This window comes from Alnus glutinosa, chromosome 11 (assembly GCF_958979055.1).
Source record: "Alnus glutinosa chromosome 11, dhAlnGlut1.1, whole genome shotgun sequence".
Lineage (NCBI taxonomy): Eukaryota > Viridiplantae > Streptophyta > Magnoliopsida > Fagales > Betulaceae > Alnus > Alnus glutinosa.
Genome location: NC_084896.1, coordinates 8648739 through 8673412, shown reverse-complemented (window position 1 = coordinate 8673412; position 24674 = coordinate 8648739). Strand labels below are relative to the sequence as shown.

The 24674-nt window shown below is 41.5% G+C and overlaps 1 protein-coding gene across 1 annotated transcript; it reads right to left on the bottom strand.

Moving 5' to 3' along the window:
- On the bottom strand, nt 1–24110 carry LOC133882223 (ubiquitin-like domain-containing CTD phosphatase). Its single transcript, XM_062321345.1, has 6 exons — nt 23749–24110; nt 22474–22624; nt 20738–20852; nt 20593–20656; nt 20093–20258; nt 1–542 (listed from the first exon to the last, which is right to left on the bottom strand). Exons 1-6 carry the CDS (start codon nt 24012–24014, stop codon nt 294–296), a joined length of 1011 nt encoding a protein of 336 aa, XP_062177329.1. The 5' UTR covers nt 24015–24110; the 3' UTR covers nt 1–293.
- Nucleotides 24111–24674: the final 564 nt, after the last annotated feature.

Here is a 24674-nt window from a genome sequence, read left to right as displayed (position 1 = left end):
TTTTCAAATTCGATGATAATATATAAATCAGATCAATTGTCATCCATAAACCTCATAACTTTTTTTTTCCTGATAAGTTACATGTTGCCAAAAGAAAGAAAAAAAAAAGGACTCTATAGATCAGATCAACTGTTTGCCTTTAAATTTCTCACTATTACACATTATGCCAACTCATACTTGGAAGCTATAATGGCAATGTTTGGCAGATACAAGCTGGAATTACAGAAACAACTTAAGTACCTCAAAAGTGGATACAAGCAACACATTGCAACTTCAAAGCTTCTCGATGACCATCATGCATGCCGGCGTCTTCTTTTGACATTGTCCTCTGAGAACCCCTCCCAATAATTATGATTAAGGGAGCTCAGGTCCTCAAGTTCTGCAATGGCCAGCAAGTATTGGGTAAGCTTCACAAGCTCCTGATCGGTGTCTCGATTTGAATGAGCCTTCCTGAATGGCTTGATTATCAAACCATTTTGTGGGTTCATCACAAAATTTCTTCGTAAATCATCAAACATTATAGTGTTCTTTGAACTGTAGAACTGAAATGGAACAGAAACAACCAATCTGTCAGCTGGTTCATAATTAGAAACCGCATAGAAAAAGCAATAATTCCACATTCAACACAGTATTTAATACAAAGCAGACCAAGCGGTAGTTATATGTTCTATAAATAATTAGAAGTGAATGCTTTTTTTTTTTCTTTTTTTTTTTTTTTATAATTTGGTAGCATGCATAAAATCGTAGTAAGGATTTCATGAAGATTAAAATGTTCTATCAGTTCTCTTTTCCCTCGTATATTGTCATAATCAATCTCCTAGGGTTTGGTTTGATAAGTTCAGTCCAGTGGTAATGGATTATGGTATAGAGAAGTACAGTTTCCAATCATTCACAGGTGCTTCTAGGGTGTTTTGTTCTTGTTATCTTTGTAGATAATGTTGTGATTATTTTTATTCTTTCAAAAAAATATAAGTAATTCAATTTTATTAGAAAGCGTAAAGGGCACAACCCAATTACACATGAAGCATACAAGAGAGACACATGCTTAGGGGGAGGAGAAAGAACACAAATCCAAAAATTCCATAAAATTAGAAAACCGAGAACTACTTGCAGCAATCATCCACCCATAAAAGGTTTTGAACATAAAATATTTTAACTTGGCCACTGTTCTCACACAATCTTCAAAGTTTTAGAAGTTGCGTCATCCTTTAGCTAAATTGTGGTGATTACCAAACTAGCCTCTCCAACTGCCAATAACTCCTCCACTCGTTGGGTCATTACCCTCTCTATCCCGGAAAGACAAAAAATCGAAGCCCTCAAGTCTTGAGCTACTTCTCAAGGAAGCAAAAGATGATCAATGGATTTTTCACTCTTCTTACACATGCAACACCAATCTATTACTATGACTTGCCTTTTTCTTAGATTATATCCAGGGTCAAGATTCTCCCTAAACGCAGCTGTCGAAAAAAAAGAAAAGAAAGGCACCCTTCAAGGGCCTTGCTTCTCCATATGCTCTTCCAAGAGAAATAAAAGCCAGCGGAGGAACTAAGCGCTTGATAAAAAGACCTAATCTCGAATATCCGCCTTTTGGAAGGGGTCCAACAAATCCTAGCCTCACTTCCTCGTCTCAGCCCAATAGAGTACAAAAGATCAAAGAAAGAGGTAACTAACTCTATCTTCCAATCATGCACTGCTTGATGAATGTAACGTTCGATTGACAGGTTTCATTCAAAAACTGCATATGGTCTACAACCAAGGCCTCCTTAGAGCGAGCCATGCTAAACAACTCCAAGGAGGCTTCCATCAAGGTCATATGTCCACCACGTTGTGCCAAAATTGGATCCTAAACCAGTCTCCTACTTCAAATCTCACGAATCTAGAGAAATCTCCCCATCCCCTCCTAACGTTTTTCCATACCCCCACCTTGTAGGACCCAACACCACCCACCCCAAAAGCTCTTGTATTTAGCTTCCACCACCGCTCTCCACAACACCTCCCTCTCCGTATCATAACGCCAAAGCCAATTCCCTAATAGGGATTGGTAGAAAAAGATTCGTCTGCTAACTTCCAAACCTCCTGAAGACAACTAAGTAGAAATCTTGGACCAATTGACTAAATGAAATTTAAACTCATCACCGACTCTTCCCACAAGAAATCTCCTTGAATTTTCTCAATTTGGTTAGCAACTGCAACTGGGATGGGGAAAAATGGCATAAAATAAATAGGCAAATTGGAAAGAGTGCTTTTAATCAATGTGATCCTACTACCCTTGACAAATAAAGCCTCTTCCCGCCTGCCAAACAGCGTTCCATCTTTTCAATAATACCATTCCAAATAGATTTTTCCTTAAACAGAGCTCCCAAAGGAATGCCCAAATACTTTAAGGGCAATGAGGACACCACACAACCAAGGATACTAGCCAAACCTTCAACATCGTCCGCAAAGCCAATGGGAACTAACTCTGATTTAGCCAAGTTTATTTTCAACCCCAAAACAACTTCAAAACATAAGAGACCGCAAATTATGAAGATGCTAGAGATTAGCCTCACAAAAAATCATTGTATCATCAACAAAAAGTAAATGAGACACATTGATCACATCGTTACTCCTTTTTTATTAATAATAATTTATAAAAAGAAATGCAAAGCCCTCGTATACGAAAAGTATACAAGAGAAAACAATCGTCCTTGTTAAACCACCACTTATCCCAAAAATTTAAGCTGATAGGAAGAGGTAAATTTAATCAATATTTTAACAATTTCCCTCATGTGTGGGCTCAAACTCCTTTTTAATAGGTGATGCCCAACATGTGAAATATTTAATTTAAATGGAGGGTAAATGGTAGAGTCAAGGTCCAAACTCAGGACCTTTAGCTTTGATACCATGTTAAACCACCACTTGTTCCAAAAGCTTTAGTTGATAGAAATAGGTAAATTTAATCATTTAATCAACACTTTAATCCTAATGGTGTCTAAAGCCTAAAAAGTGAACAAGATCTAAAAGATTTGTAGAGAAATTAGGAACAAAAGCTATAACCCATCTAAGAGAAACCTCAAGGAGGATTTTAAACAAAGGACATTAGACTTGAAATCCTTAAATAGGCGCCGATTTATCTCTCCAAATGCTTCACATTAATAGTGCAAGAATGACTTTCCAGATGGCTTCATTGGAATGTCCCCGTCCTTGAGTCTTCCAACAATATAGCAGCTATAGAATATTGCGAGGCATGACCCACGAGATTTCAAATAAATTTAGAGTAAGGTGCCAAAGATTGGAAGTAAACTCACAATGGAGGAGAAGATGATTTACAGTCTCCTTGTTCTTTTTGCAAATGCAACACCAATTAACTAGAGTGAGACCCCCCGTCTTCACAAATTATCAATCGCAAGGATCTTACCCCAAGCTGTCATCCAAGTGAAGAAAGCAATACGAGGTGAGGACTTAACCTTCCGAATGTTTTTCCATGGGAATAGACAAGTCTCTCCTGGCAATAAAAAATTATAGTAGCTCTTTACTTCAAAACCGTGATTGCATGTTGGGGTCCACAATATTTTGTTCGGCTCCCCCGAATGCATTTTCGAAGAGTACAATAGGTTGAGGAACAAGTCAAGGGACTCCAACTCCATATTCTGGACAGACCTAATGAAACTCAGATTCCAATGAATATAATTGCCAAAGGAGTACAAGTAGTCTGACACTAAGGCATCTTTGTCACGAGCTATGGAATAGAGTTTAGGGAATGACAACTTGAGAGCCATTTCTCCACACCAAACATCTTGCCAAAAACAAATGCGAGATCCGTTTCCAACCTTGTAGGATAAAAAGTTGGAAAGTTCCCCCAACCATGCCTTATACTCCTCCAAAGGCCCACCTGGAGGGCCCTCTAGTTTCCTCAAAACACCAACCCCCTCTTTAAATCCCATACTTCTCAACAATCACCTGTCTCCATAGAAAATTATCCTCTTGTGCAAAACTCCATAGCCATTTACCCAGTAAAACTTTCTTAAACAGCATGAGGTTTTTAACACTCAATCCACCTCTAGGAACTGAAGAGCAAACAATCCTCCAATTTACTAGATGAAACTTGGGCTCACCACCTATTTCGTCCCAAAGGAAGTCCCTTTGAAGATGCTTCAATCTTCTAGCTATGCCAGTCGGTAAATAAAAGGAATTGAGACAAAGAAATACATGGGTAAACTGGATAACATGCTCTTGATTAGGGTTAGACAACCACCCCGAGACAAGTACATCTTCTTCCAACTAGCTAATTTTCTTTCCATTTTCTCAATCACCCCATCCCAAATAGCCTTTGGCTTGAAAGAAACACCTAGAGGGAGTCCCAAATATTTCAATGGCAGAGGATATACTACAATTGAGAATATTGGCTAGCTCTTCTTGATGTGGTACCTCCCCCACTAAAACCAATTCAGATTTCGAAGATTCACCTTCAAGCCTGAAATAACTTCAAAACACAAAAGAATGTGACCCAGATTATAGATATGATCCTGATCTGCATCACACGTAATAAAAGTGCAATATGCAAAAGATAAGGGCCGAGAGGGGGTCCCCTTCGCGGAGGCCCTTAAAGCTACCAAAATCCATGCGGATTGCCATAATCAAAATAGAGAATCGAGATGTGGAGATACATGCAAACATCCATTGCCTCCGTTGCCAGGAAAGGAACTCCCAGTTGACATGGTCGTAGGCCTTTTCCAAGTCCAACTTGCACTTAACTCTAGGAATTCCCGATTTTAACCTGCTCTCCAAACACTAGTTTGTTATAAGAACTAAGTCTAGAATTTGTCTCCCCACTATAAAGGCATTATGAGTGTTTGATATGAGCAAACACAACATATGTTTCATTCAAGTAGCAAGGACCTTAGCCAAAATCTTATAGACACTCCGCATTAGGCTTATAGGTCTGAAATCCCTTACTTCTAACTACCCAGTCTTTATAGGGATAAAGGCAATGAATGTAGCATTGAGGCTTTTCTCGAACAACCCATGCTCGTCAAAATTGTGGAAGATGCACATGAGATCGCCCTTCACTATAGCTCAACACAACTAAAAGAAAGCAACAATGAAGCCATCCAAGCCTGATACTTTATCACCAACCATGCTAAGCACCGCCTGAAGGACTTCCTCTTGAAATGGTCTCTCCAACTAATCCGCTTCTACAAAGTCTAGCAAGGGAAACTCCAAACCATCTAATTTAGGGCGCCAATGAACAGTTTTCGTGAAGAGATTCTTGTAAAACTGAATGATTGTATCATCAATCGCCTCTAAATCTGTGGTGGTTGTACCATCAATGCCAAGACTGGAGATATAGTTGTTTCTCCAATGAGAATTGGCGAGACGACAAAAAAATCTCGTTTTTTGATCCCTTTGTTTTAACCATGTTGCCCTAAATTTCTACCTCCAGCTAACTTCTTGCACAAGGGATACATTTTCAAATCTGATTTCATCTTAGCCCTCGCTCTCTCCTCTTCTATCAGAGGCCTCTCCTCTTCTAAATAAATTGAGAGACTGGATCTCTTCCAATTAGGAATGTTTTTTTTCCCTCTCTTCCACGTTTCCTAAACCTCCTTGTTCCATCTTTTTAAATCAAGCTTCATCCTTGTATGCTTGTTGGCAAAAACAAAATAGGGAGTATCGAGGCAATGATAAGAATCTCACCATTGTTTCACCAGGTCTACAAAACCTTCTACTTTCAGCCACATGTTCTCAAAATTTAAATGAGCGTGATCCTCTAACCAAACCCCCACTGTCAAGCAAAATGGGAAAATAATTTGATAAAGGACGAGGAAGACGGCGCTGAATCAGGTCTGGAAAGTTCTCTTCCCAGTCCGGAAAAACTAGGAATCTATCTATCCTGGTCATGGAGGGTGGGGATTGGTTGTTAGACCAAGTGAAAGAACCTTCTACCAACGGAATATCTATCAACCCTTGTTCTGAAAATTCCTCCATGGCAGCGGTTAACAGAGTCACCCCAAATTTTTCGTTCAGGAAGCAAGTTACATTAAAGTTGCCCCTGATGCACCAAAGAATTTATCACCAACTAAAAACCTTTGAAAGCTCCTCCCACAATAATTTCAGAGTCTGCACTGGGACCATAAACCCCCAAAATGGCCCAAACAAGCTGATCCAATACCCATATGAATTTGCAAGAGATAGAGAAAGTGCCCATCACCTCTTCAATGCAATCCACGACACATTTATCCTACATTAAAAGAATATCCCTGAAGCTGCTATGGATGGCAGAATAGACCCCCTCGTAAAAGATCCACCCCACATACTCTGGACCATACCAACTGAAATCTGTTCCATTTTAGTTTCTTGGAGGCACACCATGTCAGGCTTCCAACTTTTCAACAAGTTTCTAATGCTGAATCGTTTCCCTGCATCATTAATTCCTTGAACATTCCGCTAATAATTTTCAAATTCGTAGCGGGTTAGAAGCCTCGCCATGAGACTGAGGATGGGGTTTGGATGGATGACTCTTAGAATTGTAATTCACTGAGCAAGACAACCTGAGAAGTTTCTAAATCCTTTACCCCCCACTCCCTGTTTGCTTTTTACTAGAGCCCGTCGATACTTTGACACTTTTTGGTTGGATTCAAATGCAGAGAACAGCTCTGGTGCCTCCTTTTCAAAGCCTTTGTAAGAAATCCCCAAAAACTTTTCAAGCCCATACATACGTCTCTTGACCCATCCTGCGCGCTCAAACTTTCGCGCCTGTGGGGCTGAAGAATTGATAGAAGAAAACTTGAGTTCTACAAGAGGCATCCTCTTTGCAAGAGGGGGGCCACAGAAGCAGGGCTGTAGGGCACAAAGTTAGATAAGTCAGTCCCTCGGAGAGCTTGAAAAGCCTATCAAAACCATTTTCAAGGCCTACTAGAATCTCAGAAAGAGGCAAACATTCATTCTTCACAGAACCCTAGGGTCCCCTCTAGGGAGAACAGCCACTGGGAGAAAATTACGCACAACACTGGGAGGAGCAACCACGTCTAGGCTACATGAAGGGGTGAGGAAACTCCGAAGGGAACAAACCTTGGAATCCATTGCAAAGACCCATCCAGCCGAAATGTTCTGATCCTCTAATGTAGCCCTTGCCCCAAGTATTGTCAATGCTTCGACCACCATCACGATGTCATGCAATGATAAGAAATATGAGAGAGACAATCTCGACCCACACAAGGTCCGAATGGACCATTCACCTGAACTTGATGGATGACCCAAAAGGCGACCCGATACTCACAGAGCAGGTCACGTGCCTGTTACCGAGCGTAGGCTAAAGCCCATTACTAAACGGTCCTTCAAGTAGCACAGATCTGAAGTCCATTCATAACAATACTTCTCTACTAAAGCCCCTAGTAACTTGTTGATTGGGGTATGCTAAGAGAGTCTGGGGCTTTAGAAGCCCGATAGATGCATATGTGCTAAGAGAGCTGAGAGAACCTGAACAGGGGCCCGCTATAACCGAGACATCTTTAACAATCTGCTGTTTGTAAGTGCAATCTGCTGTTTGTAAGTGCACTGGATTAGGCTGTGAGAACATGAATAAAGGCCTGTTACTACACCGAGTTCTTTAGTATCAGGGGACCTTATGCTACATAGACTTGTCTTGTTAACTGGGCTTGGAGCACCAACTAATCAGACAGAACAACTCGCGTTATTCCCCCAAACTCAACCTGCTCTGGGGGCCCAATTGAATCATCTTGAGCTTATCCCCCAAGCCCAGCCTGTTGTGGGACTTATTCCCAGCCGGTAACCAAATGGAAGCCACCCAAGTTTTAACTTTCACCCAAATGACGTGGCATTTCCCTCTGTCATCCATGTGTATACTCAAATGTGATAAATTGCCATTGCCAGAAGAATACTAAAATGGTACTTTTCTGTCATTTAGTATCTTCCACGAAGGAAAATACACTGCTCCCCACCTTCCTGATTCTAACTACCTATTTTGGCGATGGACGATGCAGCAACGTTGGCATCACTGTATGGCTATGGTGTTACTCTCAGCACTTGCCTGTAATGTCGTACTGCGTGATGTGCCAGAACCCATCCCCTTCTGGCAACCTTACCGTGAACAGTGGTCGAGTTACTCGGTTCTGCCACCACCTGTGCGTACGAATGCTTCATCGGAACATACAAATTCCTTTGTAAGGGTGGAATAACGGGCAAAGAAGCAGGCTTCATAAGTGAGTTTGGGTACACCAGAAATCGCAATAAGATCAATTAACATGATCATAGGCCTTTTCTAGATCCAGTTTGCAAAGCACACAAGACATTCATTAGCAATAAGAACTGAGTCTAAAATCTAACTCCCCTTGATAAAAGCATTTTGAGACCTAGAAATGACTTTTTCCAACACTGCTTTAAACATGTTAGCGAGAACTTTAGAGATAATTTTGTAAACGCTGCTTGCAGAACTGATAATGCAAAAATATTTGATATCCACCGCCCTAGCTTTCTTTGAAATAAGGGCAATAAACGAGGCATTAAGGCTCCTTTCAAACTTGACTTGAGCATGCAACTCATGAAAGACATTCATGACATCTTCTCTAAGAATCCCCCAACAACATTGGATGAAAGCCGAAGAAAAACCATCAAGGGGCCTTATCATCATTTAGAGCTTTCAGCACCTCAACGACCTCACTCACATCAAAGGCTTTTTTCAACCAAGAAGCCTCCTCCGCATCAAAAGGGTTAAGGGAGAGACCATCAAGTTTAGGGCACCAATTGAACTGTTCTAAGTAAAGACGATGTAAAACTGCAATATGTGCTCACTAATTTCTGTAGAATCTGGAGAAACAGACCGTTAACCACAAGGGAATCCACGATGTGATTACTAGCAGTAATGCAGATGGTAGTAAGGCCTTAAAGGCTGATCTCAATAGACATTTTCCACACGGACTTAAGACACTTAGGATCCTTTCTCAGATGAATTACCTTCCCCACCTTCAGTCTTTGCAGGAAAGGGATATTGCTGGGAATTCCAACAGCCAACCCTCTGGGTGTTCAGAGGTGGTCGTGTTTGAAGAGGGAGATAGGACTATTGAAGCGGCAGGAAGTGGGGAGGCAGTGTGTGGTATGGCTGAAATGAAAGGAGATGCAGGTAGGGTTTCACCCCTCAATTCCTATTCTACAAATTTGGGGGTTTTTTCAGGTTACTCCGACTGGGTCATTCAGTCAAATGCCATTTATCTTATCGTAGGGGTATCGTATGAGGGTCATAAGCTACAATTTTTGGCTCTTTTGACTCATATTGAAGCAGAACGTCGTAATGGTGCGGTGGGAGCCATGTCGGGCTGTGGAACGAAGGGCAAAAGGGAGGTTAATAATTTGAAGTGTTCTACCAATTACGATGCGAGAGGTTCTTGCTCTAGCCGCGGGAGTAGGAAGATGAGGGGGCATCAAGTAGTGTCATGAAGCCTAGGATCCTTTCCTGGAATGTGAGGGGGCCGAACGAGCAGAGCAAACATCTAAGCATAAGTAACTTGCTCAGGGATTGGAAGGTGGATATTATTTGCTTCCAAGAAACCAAGGTTCAGGGTTTGTCAAGAAGTTTTGTGCGAAGCTTATGGGCCTGCAACCATGTAGATTGGTGCTAATTAGATTCTTGTGGGGCCTCAAGGGGCATCTTGATCATGTGGGATAAAAGGGTAGTGGAGAAGATTGATGTTTGTGTGGGGAATTTCACTCTTGCAATTTCCTTCAGGAATGTAGTGGATCATTTCGTCTGGGCTTTTGCAGGTGTTTATGGTTTGAATTCTGATTCTGATAGGAGACTTCTTTGGGATGAGCTGGCTGGGATTCTCAGTTGGTGGAGCTTGCCTTGGTGTATAGGGGGCGATTTTAATGTTACTCGGTTCCCTAGTGAAAGATTTGGAGAGGGTAATTTGTTTGCTATGAGAGATTTCTCTGATTTCATCTTTGATCAGGGTCTCTTGGACCTTCCTCTCGCTGGGGGCACTTGTACATGGTCGCTCAGGCTTGATCCTCTCGTTTGGTCTAGGATTAATCGCTTTCTAATCTCCCCAGAATGGGAAGCTTGGTTCCCTGTGGTTTCTCAGAAGAGGCTTCCCCGCCTCTATTCAGACCACTTTCCGATTCTTCTTGATTGCGTCGACGTCTCTAGGGGGAAAAGGCCTTTCAAATTTGAGAACATGTGGCTTAAAGCGGATGGTTTTGTGGAGAGGGTGAAACAGTGGTGGAATTCTTATTCGTTCGAAGGCACTCCTAGTTATATCCTTGCATGTAAACTCAAGGCTTTGAAGCAGGATTTGAAGATATGGAATGAAGAGGTATTTGGTAGTGTAGAGAGGAACAAGAGGAAGCTATTCGATGAACTTCAGGTGCTTGATTCTATTGAAAGTAGTAGGGCTCTTGTTGAGGAGGAGAATCTAAAGAAGACAGAGATTGTCAACGAGATAGAAAGGATTTCTCTTTTAGAGGAAGTTAGTTGGAGGCAGAAATCGACGGTGATGTGGCTAAAGGAGGGGGATAAATGTACTAAATTCTTCCATTCCATAGCCAACTCTAATAGAAGGTACAACACTATAGACTCTTTATTGATTGGAGATTATCTTTCTTCTAACTAGACAGAAATAGGTGAGCACGTGGTCCAATATTATCAAAAGCTTTTTTCTGAGTCGTTGCAGTGGAGGCCTATGGTGGATGGTTTATCCTTTTATTCTATTTTGGAGTCTGAAGCCAGCTGGTTGGAGAGAGCTTTCGAGGAAGAAGAGGTTAGGAAAGTAGTGTCAGCTTTGAATGGTGACAAGGCTCCAGGTCTTGATGGGTTTTCTATGGCTCTTTTCCAAGCATGCTGGGAGGTTTTGAGCCCGGACATTATGGCGGTTTTTCATGACTTTCATGCGAGAGGTTGGTTCGAGAAAAGCCTGAATGCATCATTCATTTTGCTTATTCCAAAGGCTCCCGGTGCAATTTCCCTCAAGGATTTTCGGCCTATAAATCTTGTGGGAGGTGTTTACAAGATAATTGCTAAAGTTCAAGCAAACAAACTGAAGTCAGTGTTGGAGAAGGTTATTTTCAAATCTTAGAGTGCATTCATTAAAGGGAGGCAGATCCTCGATCCGATCCTTATTGCAAACGAATGTCTTGATAGTTGAATTAGATTGGGGGAACCAGGTGTCATGTGTAAAATGGATTTGGAGAAAGCTTATGATCACGTGAATTGAGACTTTCTATTGTAAATGCTGAAACGGTGTGGTTTCGAGGATAAATGGTGTTCCTGGATTGCTCATTGCATTTCTTCTGTGCGGTTTTCGGTGTTAGTCAATGGATCTCCTTATGGGTTCTTCAGCAGCTTTCGAGGATTAAGACAAGGGGACCCTCTGTCTCCCCTTTTGTTTGTGCTTGTGATGGAGGCTTTGAGCTGTATGATTTCTGCTGCGGTTAATGGGGGTTTGTTGGAAGGCTTCAAAGTTTGTAATGCCGATTTTTCGCATCTTCTGTTTGCAGATGACACTCTGATCTTTTGTAGTGCTCATTCTTCACAGTTGCGTCATTTACGGAGTTTCTTCCTCCTGTTTGAAGCTGTTTCAAGTTTGAAGGTTAATTTGGCAAAGTCAAATTTAATTCCTGTGGGGAATGTTGATCAAGTGGAAAGGCTAGCCGACATTATGGGTTGTGGGATTGCTTCTTTGCCGGCAAAGTATCTTGATCTTCCTTTGGGGGCTTCCTATAAGTCCTCTCATATTTGGGACGGGGTTATCGAGAAGATAGAGCATCGCATGGCTAGTTGGCAAAGGTTATACCTCTACAAGGGTGGTAGAGTCACCCTTATTAAGAGTACTCTTGCCAATGTGCCTCTTATTTTTTGTATCTATTCCCTATCTCGGGAAGTGTTGCTTCTCGCATTGAGAAGTTACAACGGGATCTTCTTTGGGGTGGGATGGGTGAAGAGTTAAAATTTCACTTGGTAAACTGGTCGAAGGTTTGCATCCCAATCTCAGAAGGGGGGTTGGGTATTTGGAATTTGTTGATGTTCAACCGTGCTTTGTTAGGCAAATGGTTGTGGCGATATAGAATTGAAAGAGATGCTTGGTGGAGAGTTGCGGTGGATTCCAAGTACGGCAGTTTGTGGGGTGGGTGGTACTCTCGCGAGCCTGTAGGTCCCTTTGGGGTGGGGTTGTGGAAGAATATCAAGAAAGGGTGGGAGATTTTCTCCGGTTTTACTAGATTTGAGGTGGGGGATGGGACTAGGACAAGATTTTGGCATAATCTGTGGTGCGGGGATACGGTGTTGAAGGAAGCTTTTCCTGTTCTTTTTGGTATTGCTCGAGAGAAGGATGCTTCCGTTGCGGGTAATATGGAGATTTTGGGCAGCTCTATTCAATGGGACGTGAGCTTTGTTAGAGAAGCGCATGATTGGTAAGTGGATGTCTTTGCCTCATTCTTTTAGGTGCTACAATCAGCCACGGTGAGTCGAGATCATGTAGATAGGCTCTGTTGGGTCCCTTCCAAGAAAGGTGTGTTCAAGGTCAAGTCCTACTTCAGCTCCTTGGTCGGCTCTATAGGTAGACGCTTCCCTTAGAAGAGTGTGTGGCGGACTCAGGATCCTCCGAGGGTGGCGTTTTTTGCGTGGACGGCAGCCCTAGGCAAGATTCTAACAGTGGATAATCTCAGGAAACGAAATATCATCATTGTGGATAGATGCTACTTGTGCAAGAGAGATGGGGAATCTGTGGACCACCTTCTTCTTCACTGTGATGTGGCTTCCACTTTGTGGAATCTTGTTTTTTCTCGGTTTGGTATGTCTTGGGTTATGCCTAGTAGAGTTATCGACTTATTTGCCTGTTGATGGAAGGCTGGAAGGTCAAGGAGTGCTGCGGTTTGGAAGATGGTGCCCATTTGTATTTTTTGGTGTGTTTGGAAGGAGAGAAACCTTAGATGTTTCGAAGACATGGAGAATTCCTTGGAGGATATTGTTGCCTCGTTCTTTCGTATGCTGTATCTTTGGACGGTGGCCTTTTTGTCACTCTTGTCGATTAGCTTTTCTGATTTTTTTGTTCGTTTTGCTCTGCCTTCTTAGGCATTTTATTGTGTATACTTCCAGTGTACTTAGGGGCGCCTTACACTTTCAATAAAACTTTATTTACTAATAAAAAAAAAATTAATGTAGCAAGGTCCAAGATAAAGGATACCTTCATGTGTACTAGGATTGCACCCTGTGCGTTTTCTAATGAGATTGAATTACTTATAAAAAAATATATTCTAAGTAGAAATATTTGGATATACACCAAAAGCAATTTGTATGTGCTTGTATGAACTCTTGTTAGATAAGGTAAGAGTCGTAAAAAATTTGAAATTTTCTCCGTTCTCTCTCATCTTTTCTTCCCGCTCCTTCCTTTCGGTCCTGCTAGTGGTGGCGCGTGTAGGCGCGTCACGCTAGTTCCTGCTTCTGATTTGTCTCGCTAGGTGCGACTGAAGGGTTCGTCTCGTTTCACTGGAGTTGGCCCTCAGTCAAGATGGATAGACGACTTTTTCTAGGGCTCTGAGGCGCGTCACGCTTGGGCTGTGAGGGATGGATAGACGATTTCTAGTGGAGGCAAAAGCGTTTGTCTTCTCGGTTATTGAAGGGGCGTCAGTGCTAAAGGTGGAAGAAAATCGAAAATTTTATTCCGGTGCGGTACTCCTTAGCAACCAGTGCATCGATTGGCTGGTTTCGACTATGGAGGTGCTGAGGGGTGGTAATGGTATGCCCGATTCTGTCAAATCTTTCAGGGAGGGGGCGAAGGTGACGATAGTCCGCACTGGAGGTAACATTAATGGCAGGTTTATGGAGGTAGCGGTCTATGGGGTGGGCGTTCAGAGAGGGTTTCTTCGCATTCCTGAGGGGCGGGGTGGATGGGGTTGGCTCAAGTTTATCACTGAGCTGCGTAAGGCTTTAGAAGTGGTTGGTTCTGCGGTAGGGTGCGGGCTCGGTGGTTCCTCGCCGGAAGAGAAGTCAAGGGGGAAGGAGGTGGGGGTTTGGTTCGGAAAGGCTGCAGGACCTCTGTCTTTCGCGGAGGCGGTTCGCTCGACCCAACCATCTCTGCCTCTGGTGGCCGGAATTTGGTCGCGCAGGAGGAGGCGGCCTGGTGCGAGGAGCAGTTCCCGTTAAAGGACCGGTCTTGCGCGATTGTTCGGCAGGCGGTGGACTGTTACGCCTGGGAGAAAAGCCTTTTGGTTCCGGCGGGGAAAGACCTCTGTGGCGATGGCTTCAACGTTCGAAAAGTCAGAAAGTGCAGTATAAGGGACAGCGATGTCAGAGTCTGCAGAAAGATTCTTGAACAGGTTGGAGTTTGGCTGGATTGGGTGAGTGGGTCTAACGTGGGCTGGAGTAGGAGCTCTTCTGTTGGGCTGAAAATGGGCCGGTGCAGGATCTCCTCAGCTGTGCTTGGTAGGCCACGCTGTAAGGATGGTTCTAAGAAGTTGGGCTCTAAGCCCAACCCCAAGAAGGCTAAGAGGGTTTTCCCGGATCAGGTTTGTGGTCTCGACGAAGCGAGGTTGGACTATGGAATTTCAGGATTGGGCTCTTCAGCGCCGGAAGCCGTGGACGGGTCGAGTTCTACCGTTCGGGGGTTCAAGTTAGGCTCATCGTTGATGGGGGGTTCTTCCCCGGTGGAGACTCCAGCTTTATCCGCTCATCCGGTTTTGGCCCGGCAAGATGGGTCTAGGTCAGAGAAGATGACGATTGGCATGGATGGAGGGTTGTCGGATATTGGAGAGCTTCCTAGCGTGTGCACGGCGGTGATTGAAGATATCTCAGTGTGTGCGGCGAAGCCCAACATGCGTTTAGAAGGGTCTGTGTGTGGCTTAACCCCGGGTCTGCGTGGGGGACTGGAGTCGGGCCCTAAAGGATTTGAGTTTCCCTCTTTGGGGGCGGATGCGTTAGGAGAGAGAATTCGTTTGTCTCTTCCAGTGATGGCGGACAGTGGGGCTCCCATTTACCCGTCCGAAACAAAATCGGTCATGAGGTATCAGCGGAAATCGAAGGCCAAAGCGAGTAAGCTGGATATTTCCCTGATTGATGAGGCAGTGACAGCTTTGAGTTCGCCGATGACACAGTGTTCGGGTACTTCCCAGGCTTTGGACGGGTCTGTGGTTCAGAATCTGCCGATGCCAAGTGGGGGAGTGGGTCTTCGGCGCGGGTTCCTTCTCCCGAGAGTTCCCTCCCCTTTGAGCGATTGCAAATCGAAGACCGGTGACAAGGGCGAGAATCCTAACTCGAATGGATTGATCCAATCTCAGGAGTGGCCGGTAGGGTTTAGCCCATCTGGGGAGATTGTTTTGTGGGATCAGGGAGAGAAAGGTGACTCTCCTCACCCCTTGGGCGTAATTCCTCCAGACTTACTCTTGGAGTGGGAGTCCGATGGTGCTGAGGATGAAGATTCGGCCCTGGCTTTGTTGGATGCCATTGAGGAAGATTTTCATCGGGATAGTATGGGGAAGCGGCATAAGATCAAAGGGAATTCTTCGCGGGGAAGTGGTGTTGAGGCGATTGGTGATTCTCCTGGGGCTGCGATTGATCTTAGCTTCTGTGTTAACACTCTAGGAATATCCCACGAGGGGAATGTGGAGGGCTTTTTAGATTTCATGACTAGTATTGATGCGGAGCATCGCATTGAGGCTTCAGTTTCCTCTTCTAAGTTTAAAGGGAGTCGTGAAGTGAAAAACTTAGAGTGCTCGATTAATTATGATGCTAGAGGGTTAGGTTCTAGTAGGGGCAAGGCTAAGCGGACTATTGCGATGTATTAGTATCGGGGTTTTGTGGGCTGTTTTGTAGGGGTCTTTCGGGTTTTTTCTTTTGGGTTTTTCGGGTGTTTTTTCCCTTTCCCCTCTTTTGCTTTTTGGTGTCCTTTTGTATACTTCCTGTATGCTTAGGGGCGCCTTTACGCTTTTAATAAAATTCTCTACTTACTTATCAAAAAAAAAAAAAAGGATACCTTCTCTCTTACAAAGTTTGTGATTGACCTTCCTTGTTGAGTCAGATTTTGATGGGTGCCAAGCAGGGGATACTCCAATGGATCCAAACTCTAAGTGATAAATTATCACTCATCTCAAAAGCGAAAGTTGATGATAAGAGAGAAATTTTAATCATTTAATCAATATTTTGAAATTCTCCTTCCCCCTCATTGATTGGGCCCAACAAACAGAAGTTTTAACTCAAATGAAAGGTATAGAAGACAAAGTCCAAACTAAGACCACCTTTTATAATACCGTGATAAATTATCATTTGTCTCAGAAGCTTAAGTTCATAATTAATAATAAAGTTTAATCAATATTCTTTTTCTTTTTTTTTTTGATAAGGGAGTTTCCTCAGTACTAAGCCAGGGTTAAGAATATTGATGAAAGTTTAATCAATATTCTTAACCCTGGCTTAGTACTGAGGGTGACATATTTGAGGATCAAGATATAGAAGGCTTGCCGAGAAGCTGCTTTACTTGATCATGAGTCTCCATAACATCAACTCTGGTTATGGAGTGATTAACCAATTCATGCAAGTTGCAAAGCAATGACATTGATTATTGTCTTTTCTATTCTAACGTATACAATGAAAGCTTCTGGCAAGTATTTAGGGTTTGAACACCTCCAATAATGATGTTGTTGGTTGCACAAATGTACAATGGACAGGAGATCGTCTTGATAAGAGGTCTGCTTGAGGTTTTTGCACTTTTGTAGGAAATAATCTTATTACTAGGAGGAGCAAGCAACAAAATTTGGTAACAAGATCTAGTGCAGGAGTACTGGAATATGACCCATACAACAGGTGATATCTTTCTTGGAGGAGGCTTTTCTAATAACAAGCCCGTGAAGATGTTTTGTGATAATAAAACAGCAATAAATATAGTAACTTGATCTTAAGAGATGGAATGAACATGTGTTTGGCAATGTGGTGGTTCACAAAAATAAGCTTATGGAAGATTTATGTGCTCTTGATAGATTGGATGAACAACGTGGCTTAGCTCCCGAAGAGAAGATAAGGAAATATGAGGTCATCAGAGATTTGGAGAACTCCACTTTGCAGGAGGAGATTAGTTGGCAATAGAAGTCTAGAGTTCTTTGGCTTAAGGGGATGATAAATGCACAAATTTTTTTCATCGAATAGCTAATTCGAACAGGAGGTCCAATGCCATAGAGTCTCTCTCCGTCAATGGCTCTATTTCTTCCGTTCAGTAGGTTATTAGGGATCATGTTACTCATTATTATGAATCCCTTTATACAGAACCTCACACTTGGAGGCCTAGGTTGGACAATCTTGATTTCGACTCTCTGGATGCGGTTGAGGCCTCTTCCTTGGAACTTCCTTTTGAGGAAAATGAAGTTTTAGAGGTGGTTAAAGCCATGAATCATGATAAGGCCCCAGATCCTTATGGATTCACTTTAGCGTTCTTCCAAGATTGTTGGGATGTGATTAAGTCAGACCTCATGGGAGTATTCTAGGACTTTTACACTCATATCAAGTTTGTCAAAAGCATTAACGCCACTTTCATTGCTCTAATACCGAAAAAGTATGGGGCTGTGGATCTTAAAGATTTTCGGCCTATTAGTCTTGTGAGTGGGGTTTACAAGATCATTGCACAAATTCTTGCTAATAGACTAAGAAAGGTTGTGGAAAAGATAATCTCGTATTCTCAAAATGCCTTCGTAAAAGGTAGGCAAATTCTTGATTCTGTTCTTATTGCTAATGAGTATTTGGATAGTCGTATTAAATCAGGTGAACCAAGGTTGATTTGCAAGCTGGATATTGAGAAGGCTTATGATCATGTCAACTGGAACTTCTTACTGTATATGATGAAAAGATGTGGTTTTGGAGATAGATGGTGCTCGTGGATAGCGCATTGTATTTCCTCGGCATGTTTCTCTGTTTTGGTGAATAGCACCCCTTCTGGGTTTTTCAGCAATTCTCGCGGACTTAGACAGGGTGATCCTCTGTCACCTCTCTTATTTGTCATTGTGATGGAAGCCCTTAGCAAGATGTTCGCTGTTTCTATTAGCAGAGGCTTTCTATCAAGGTTCTCAGTGGGTTCTAGTAGCAACGGGGTGTTTGATATTTTCCATCTGTTGTTTGCAGACGATACTTTAGTCTTTTGCGAGGCTAATCCTGATCATTTCCGTTTTCTTCGGGTTTTATTTTTGTCTTTTAAAGCTGTTTCGGGTTTAAAGATCAATCTGGCCAAGTCAAAACTAGTTCATGTGGGTGATGTGGACAATATGGATGAATTGGCTGGCATCATGGGTTGTAGTGTCTCCTCTCTACCTTTAAAGTATCTCGGTCTTCTGTTGGGGGCCCCTTTTAAGGCAAAATCCATTTGGGATGATGTAGTTAGTAAGATTGAAAGACGGCTAGCTAGTTGGAAGCGTATGTATCTGTCTAAGGGCGGTAGAGTTACCCTTATAAAGAGTACTTTATCTAACCTACCCACATACTTCCTTTCTTTGTTCCCGATTCCATCCAGTGTTGCCAGTCGTATAGAGAAGTTGCATCGAGATTTCTTGTGGGGAGGTCTAGGTGAAGAATTCAAATATCACCTGGTTAGCTGGTCTATAGTTTGTTCCCCTATTTCAGAAGGTGGTTTGGGCATCAGGAATTTGAGGATCTTCAATCAGGCTTTGTTAGGGAAGTGGTTGTGGCGTTTTGCGCATGAGAGAGAGGCTCTGTGGAGATCAGTTGTGGATGCAAAGTATGGTTCTACGTGGGCTCGATGGTGTTCCTTAGACCCCCATAGGTCTCATGGAGTGGGGCAATGGAAGAACATTAGGAAGGATTGGAGTCTGTTTAGTAGCCATACCAGACTTATTTTGGACAATGGATCCAGGATCAGATTCTGGGATGATGTGTGATGCGGAGAGATGCCCCTCAAGGAAGCCTTCCCAGGCTTATATGACATAGCTTGCAACAAGAATTCATTCGTGGAAGCTCATTTGATTCTGGAGAGCGGATCTTTTCAGTGGGATGTCAGATTTATTCGAGCGGCACACGACTGGGAGGTGGACGTCTTGACTTATTTCTTTACCTTATTGTATTCCATCAGTCTAGATCATGATGGGGAAGATAAGCTTTGATGGCCTCCTTCTCGCAAAGGTAAGTTTGATGTTAGATCTTTCTGCAAGGCTCTTGCCTTTAAGGAGACAAGTTTTTTCAAGTATTTGGCGTACTAAAGTTCCCTTGAAAGTGGCCTTTTTCGCTTGGGCGGCAGCGCTAGGGAAGATCCTTACTTTGAACAATCTCAGAAAGAGGCGGGTCATTGTGACTGATAGATGTTGTATGTGCAAAAAGAATGGGGAGTCTGTGGATCATTTTCTTCTTCATTGTGATGCCGCTTGTGCTCTTTGGAATGCCATCTTTAGCCGTTTCAGTCTTTCTTGGGTTATGCCTCGTCGAGTGGTTGATCTTTTCGCTTGCTGATGGATAGGTGGTCGCACTCGGAGTGCAGTTGTGTGGAAGATGGTTCCTTGTTACCTTATATGGTGCCTATAGAGGGAACGCAACGATAGACAATTCGAGGACAAAGAAAGAACCATTGAGGAACTCATTTCTTTTTTCTTTTATTCTTTGTACTCTTGGACGGCTGCATTCCTTGCCCCCTTAGTGATTAGTTTTAATGATTTTCTTGTCTTGTTCTCTTCTTCTTCTTAGCGGCCGTTCTTGTATACTACCTATGTACTTGATCGCTTTTTGAGTTTTAATGAATTTCTCTTACTTAGCAAAAAATAAATATAGTAACCACGAGAGATCCAAACGTTGAAATTGATCATAATGAGGAAGTCATTTGATCAGCTGAGAGAGGTTCCACAAAAGCATTAAGCAAGAGCCATTTTTCAAATCTTTGCAACAAGCTGGGCATGATGGACATCTGCGCTCCAGTTTGAGAGGTGGTGTTAACAAAGTTAATTATTTTTTAGGGGTAATTTCTTAATGTGTATATATGCAAGCAACTTTCTGTGGAGACTCTCCTCATTCTCATTCTCTTTATCTTTCTCTCTTGTGGTACAATTTTATGACAGCCCCAACAACCTTTAAATGATATAGAAAAGGACGCAAATGCAGATAATTAAAAGTATCATCTCATGCCTATACCTCAGGGAACTGAGCCCAAATCAAGCCCAGTGGCTTGCAATCGAAGATTCCGCGAGCATCTGATTGTACTGTGATCATTGCTAAGTAGTCTAGAAGAGCTGTGATTTTGTAGTTAGGATTGCTGAGTACCCCAAGCTGTCCCATTTTTAATTCAACCCACTTGATGCTGTAGAAAAGATATATAGCAAAATTTCATCTATCCAATTGCCTCAGAAAATAACTCTAACACATTTAATTTCACGTATAATCATGACAATTTTAAAAAATGTAATAAAAAAGCCTCCTAGTCCTAAGCACTTTCAGCAGTAATACCTTTCTACATTAGGGCCAGAAAAAGAAAAAAGAAAAAAGACAGTTCCAGATAACAAATCCTTAAAGTAGAAAGAGATTGCAAAAATCAGTTATGAGAAAAATAAAAAAAGATTGATCTTTGCTCCTTCAATGGCATTATCTTAATACAAGAATTTGGGGGCCAGGGGGATGCCAAGTTAAAGTCTGACCTGGTTGCAGACCATATCATGATATCATACTCTGCATAAACAGCTGTAAGAAACTCATGCAGATCTGTACAGGAAAATGTCAGAATTAACTTTCAGTTAAACACACAAATAAAAATTAAAAACATGCAACAAACAGACCACTTACAAGGCCGCATAAGTTCAAGCGGGTTCTCTGCTGTTGATCGGTGATCAAATAGAGTATAATCAATATCTAGAACGAGCAGTTTTTTTCCTTCGCGACATGCATTCTTTAGTTCAATCTACAATAGAATACATGAGCAAGTAATATCATCAACAAGGTTTGCCAAAGAAGCGTCAAGCAGGGCGGTCTGCTCTACATGTCTTTTACTATGTTTAAATATGCATGCAACATAGAGTATCAGCAATAGTCAGTTATAAACATGCCTCCCTACCTACCAACACAAAAAATGCATGTAGTCCATCACATGATACAGTATCCTCTGAGAGGACTACTACAGGTGGTAAAATATGGATATGAAAATTGCTTGGGAAAACGTTGTTAATGGCAATGCATAATAGTCAACAAAAGGAATCACATGTTTTCAATTTTTCATATGGAACCACTCAGAACAATATAGCAATTCACAATTACTCAGTATCATTCTTCTTTTATTCAATCTTACTTACGTATCTTGGCTGGGGCTTATGTTTTTTGTAATTAACCTATTTATAGAATAACTAAATGAGGAAGAGCAAGGCATCCTTAAACAACCCAAGATCATCCCTACCTTATAATGATCCAGAGATGCGTAAATGCTCTCATTCATCATGCAGCTTATTTCCCCAGTAATACCTTCAAAATACTGGATCTAAGATACTGATTTAAGAGGAGAATTTTGAGCCTCTTCCCAAGGGACCAATAAAGCCAAGCCATTTGCAACCTACTGTGGTTCCAGCTTGCTCTTGAATTGAATGAACCAAGTTCGAAAATAGAGTTCAGGTTCATTTGTTTACTAAGCTAAGCCAAATGTTTTAGCTCAAACCTAGAGTCCATCTCGTGATAACAGTCACCTTTAGTTTTTCTGATTTCCGCCTGACTTTTGAAAGTCCAAGAGAGCTTTTGACTTTTAGTGTGGAGTTCATGACCCAGGGTTAAGCTGGCTAATGAGCTTGTCAAGCAGCTGCAAGCCAAGCTGGAACAGTGATTCCTTGTTAAGTCATACTCAGGGCAAAGCTAGAGCACACCTCTACATCGTCGACCTGAGCTTAACTGCTTAAGTATCCTCATATTTGGCTAGGCCTGTTTGCAGCCCTATCTCCACCTTTGCATAACTCTCCTCTTTAATTATTTTTGCATTTTTTCCTCTTCAAAATTACATAAAGTAGCAAAATAAAATCTAACAATTTGTTATAATAGGTCATTCCCCAGAAGAGATTTACTGATGAAAATGATTAGTTTGATACATTGTTTGACAAGTAATTCAATCTCATTAGAAAAACGCAAAGGAGCGCAACCATAGTACACATGAAGTAGACAAGAGAAACCCCTATTAAGGAGAAAAAGAAGGACAAAAGTCTAAAAAATAATGAAAAGTAACAGAGTTCAGGTTCATAATGCAAGAACATTAATGAGCCCTTATCAATATGTTTTTACAATTGCATACAATGATAGCAAATGCATGCAAAGGAACTGGTTATATCCTCATATTTGCTAGAAGTCGATGATCAAATTCTACATTTCTACTCAAGCATTATGATACATCATATACAAAAGTATGTAAGCAAAGCAAATTGTTCAAAGTAGCACTTATTCCTTCGGTTCAAGGATTTTGTTGCATGTGGCCTGCAAGTTCAAATAGCTCAAAAATTTTCTAAAATTTCCACGGTTACATAAAAGACCAAAAAAAAAAAATAACTAACCTTGTATTGATTTATACGTCTCCTCAATTTTTGCTTATTCACTTCTTTATCTTTAATGTGAATGTTAACAGCTTCATCATTCCCAAGTTCAAAATCATCGACAACCTCAGAAGAGTCCATTTCCTCAACAATTAGATCGTCTTCAGCAGTACTGGAGATTCAGTTGAGCTCAATATCAATTCAAAGTAATAAGTTCAAAAATTCAAAAGACACGGTAAATCTCAGTATCCAGCACCTGACTGAACAGCTCATCAACAACAATTATACCTGTCCCATTTCAAATTTAGATGAACCTTAAATGTTATTTTGAAGTAATGTTCTGAAAATCAACAAGGAGAAATTTTGATTGATGAAAAAAAATGTCATCTTCTAATTAGTGTCGGGAAAAAAAATAAAATATATAAAATTATGCACCAATCACGCATCGCAGCCCCACCACGACGTTTGTGAAGTCTACCAAATTCATGTGCACGTGACATGAGTAGAAGAGTAGTACCAGAGGCAGAAGATTTAGCACCCTTGGATTAGTAGCTCTAGCATAAAAACTTGAACTGGTGTTATATTCACAACCATTAAACATTAAAATACCTAGGGAAAAAAAAAATGTTTTATGACACATCCATTATTTTAAACTCCGACATCTACCATGATCAGAGCCTGATCTTACACACAAACATCCGAAACCCCAATTAGGAAGGGGTTTGGCATTTGGTTGGGAATTAGTGCAGAAGCTTTTAGTCAAAGTCCTTGAGTTTTTGTTTTTTTTTTTTGGTAAGTAATTGGGGGCAGGGGGGGTGAAGGGGAGATTCAGAGTCCTTAAGTCCTTGAACGTAGATTCAGTTTTACAGCAGACAATTTTAAGTATGTGTGTGTGAATATGGTCGGCTTAAATCTTCCTTCAGAAACATGCTTCAACTTTCATTTTTTAGGAAGTGTTACAAAAACGGTGAAATTCCTCAGCCTAATGAAAGAAGAACCTAAATCAAGGTGTGATGACCATAATCATATGCCGAATACGATAACAAAGTAGAACTTTTAGCAACCCATATAACGGTCATCCACTTCCCCTTAACATAAAACTTTAAGTTGCTCAATTCTAAATGAAACCCAGTTACAAAAAAACAGAACCATCAAAACACTTTTGTCTTTTTTCATTTTTTGTTCAATACCAACAAAATTTCGACTTCAAATTTAACAACAACAACAAAATAGAGTTAAAAAAAACAAAATTAACAAGAACACAACCAAAACGCGCACACAGAGAGATTGTAATACCCAATCATTGTCATCTTGAGGGAGGCCTTGAACGGGAGTTCAGAGAGCAAGACGGAGTCATCGGCGAGTTTGGATCCAAGGACTTTGGGGTAGAGAAGCTTCTGCCGCTTCGGCAACACGGTGGTGACCTCGCAGATTCGGCGCTTCAACTCGGCCACCGAGTCGTCCCCGCACACTCGCACCGTGTACTCCTTCCCGCTCCACTTCACTATCAGCGTCAGCTCCTCCTCTGACAGTGACGATGTTGTGGAAGCCGACGCAGCCATTGCTAGAGTCTAAAACCTCCCCCTCTGTCTCCCTCTCACTTCTCTCTCCGGCCAAAGCTCCTTCTAGCTCCGCTTTTGTTTCTGTTGGGAATATTTTATTGACAAAATATATTTCTTTCTTTTCTTGTTTTCTAATTTGATTTTGAGGATTTTTTAATTTTTATTACTTCTTTTTAAATAATAGATTATACTGTGATACAGAGAATACATACTATATAATCACTAATTGGTTAAGAGCCCTCATAGTGGTTTTGATGGAGCCGCAGGGATGCTAAATGAGCCAAGTCATTCGTGAATAGGTTCGGCTCGACTTGTTTAAACTCAATTTAATTTTTGTTTGAATAATAATTGAGTTGTTTGGAAATACAAAAATTTACTCGAATATTAAATGATACATACTCGTATAAAATCGATTTGACTCGAATAATACTTGTGAGTCGTATAAGTTCAACTCAGCTCGAATCATTGTCGCTTATGCCTGTGTGTATAAATATAACTATCTATATTAATTATTAAGTAATAAGTATGCGCACCTGCACACCCACACACACTTATCTATATTTGTTTATATATATATGACATTTGTTTAGTTGTTAATTAACATATTTAATAATAAAATGTCATTAATGCCCTCTCTCTAGGGTTTTTTTTTTTTTTTGC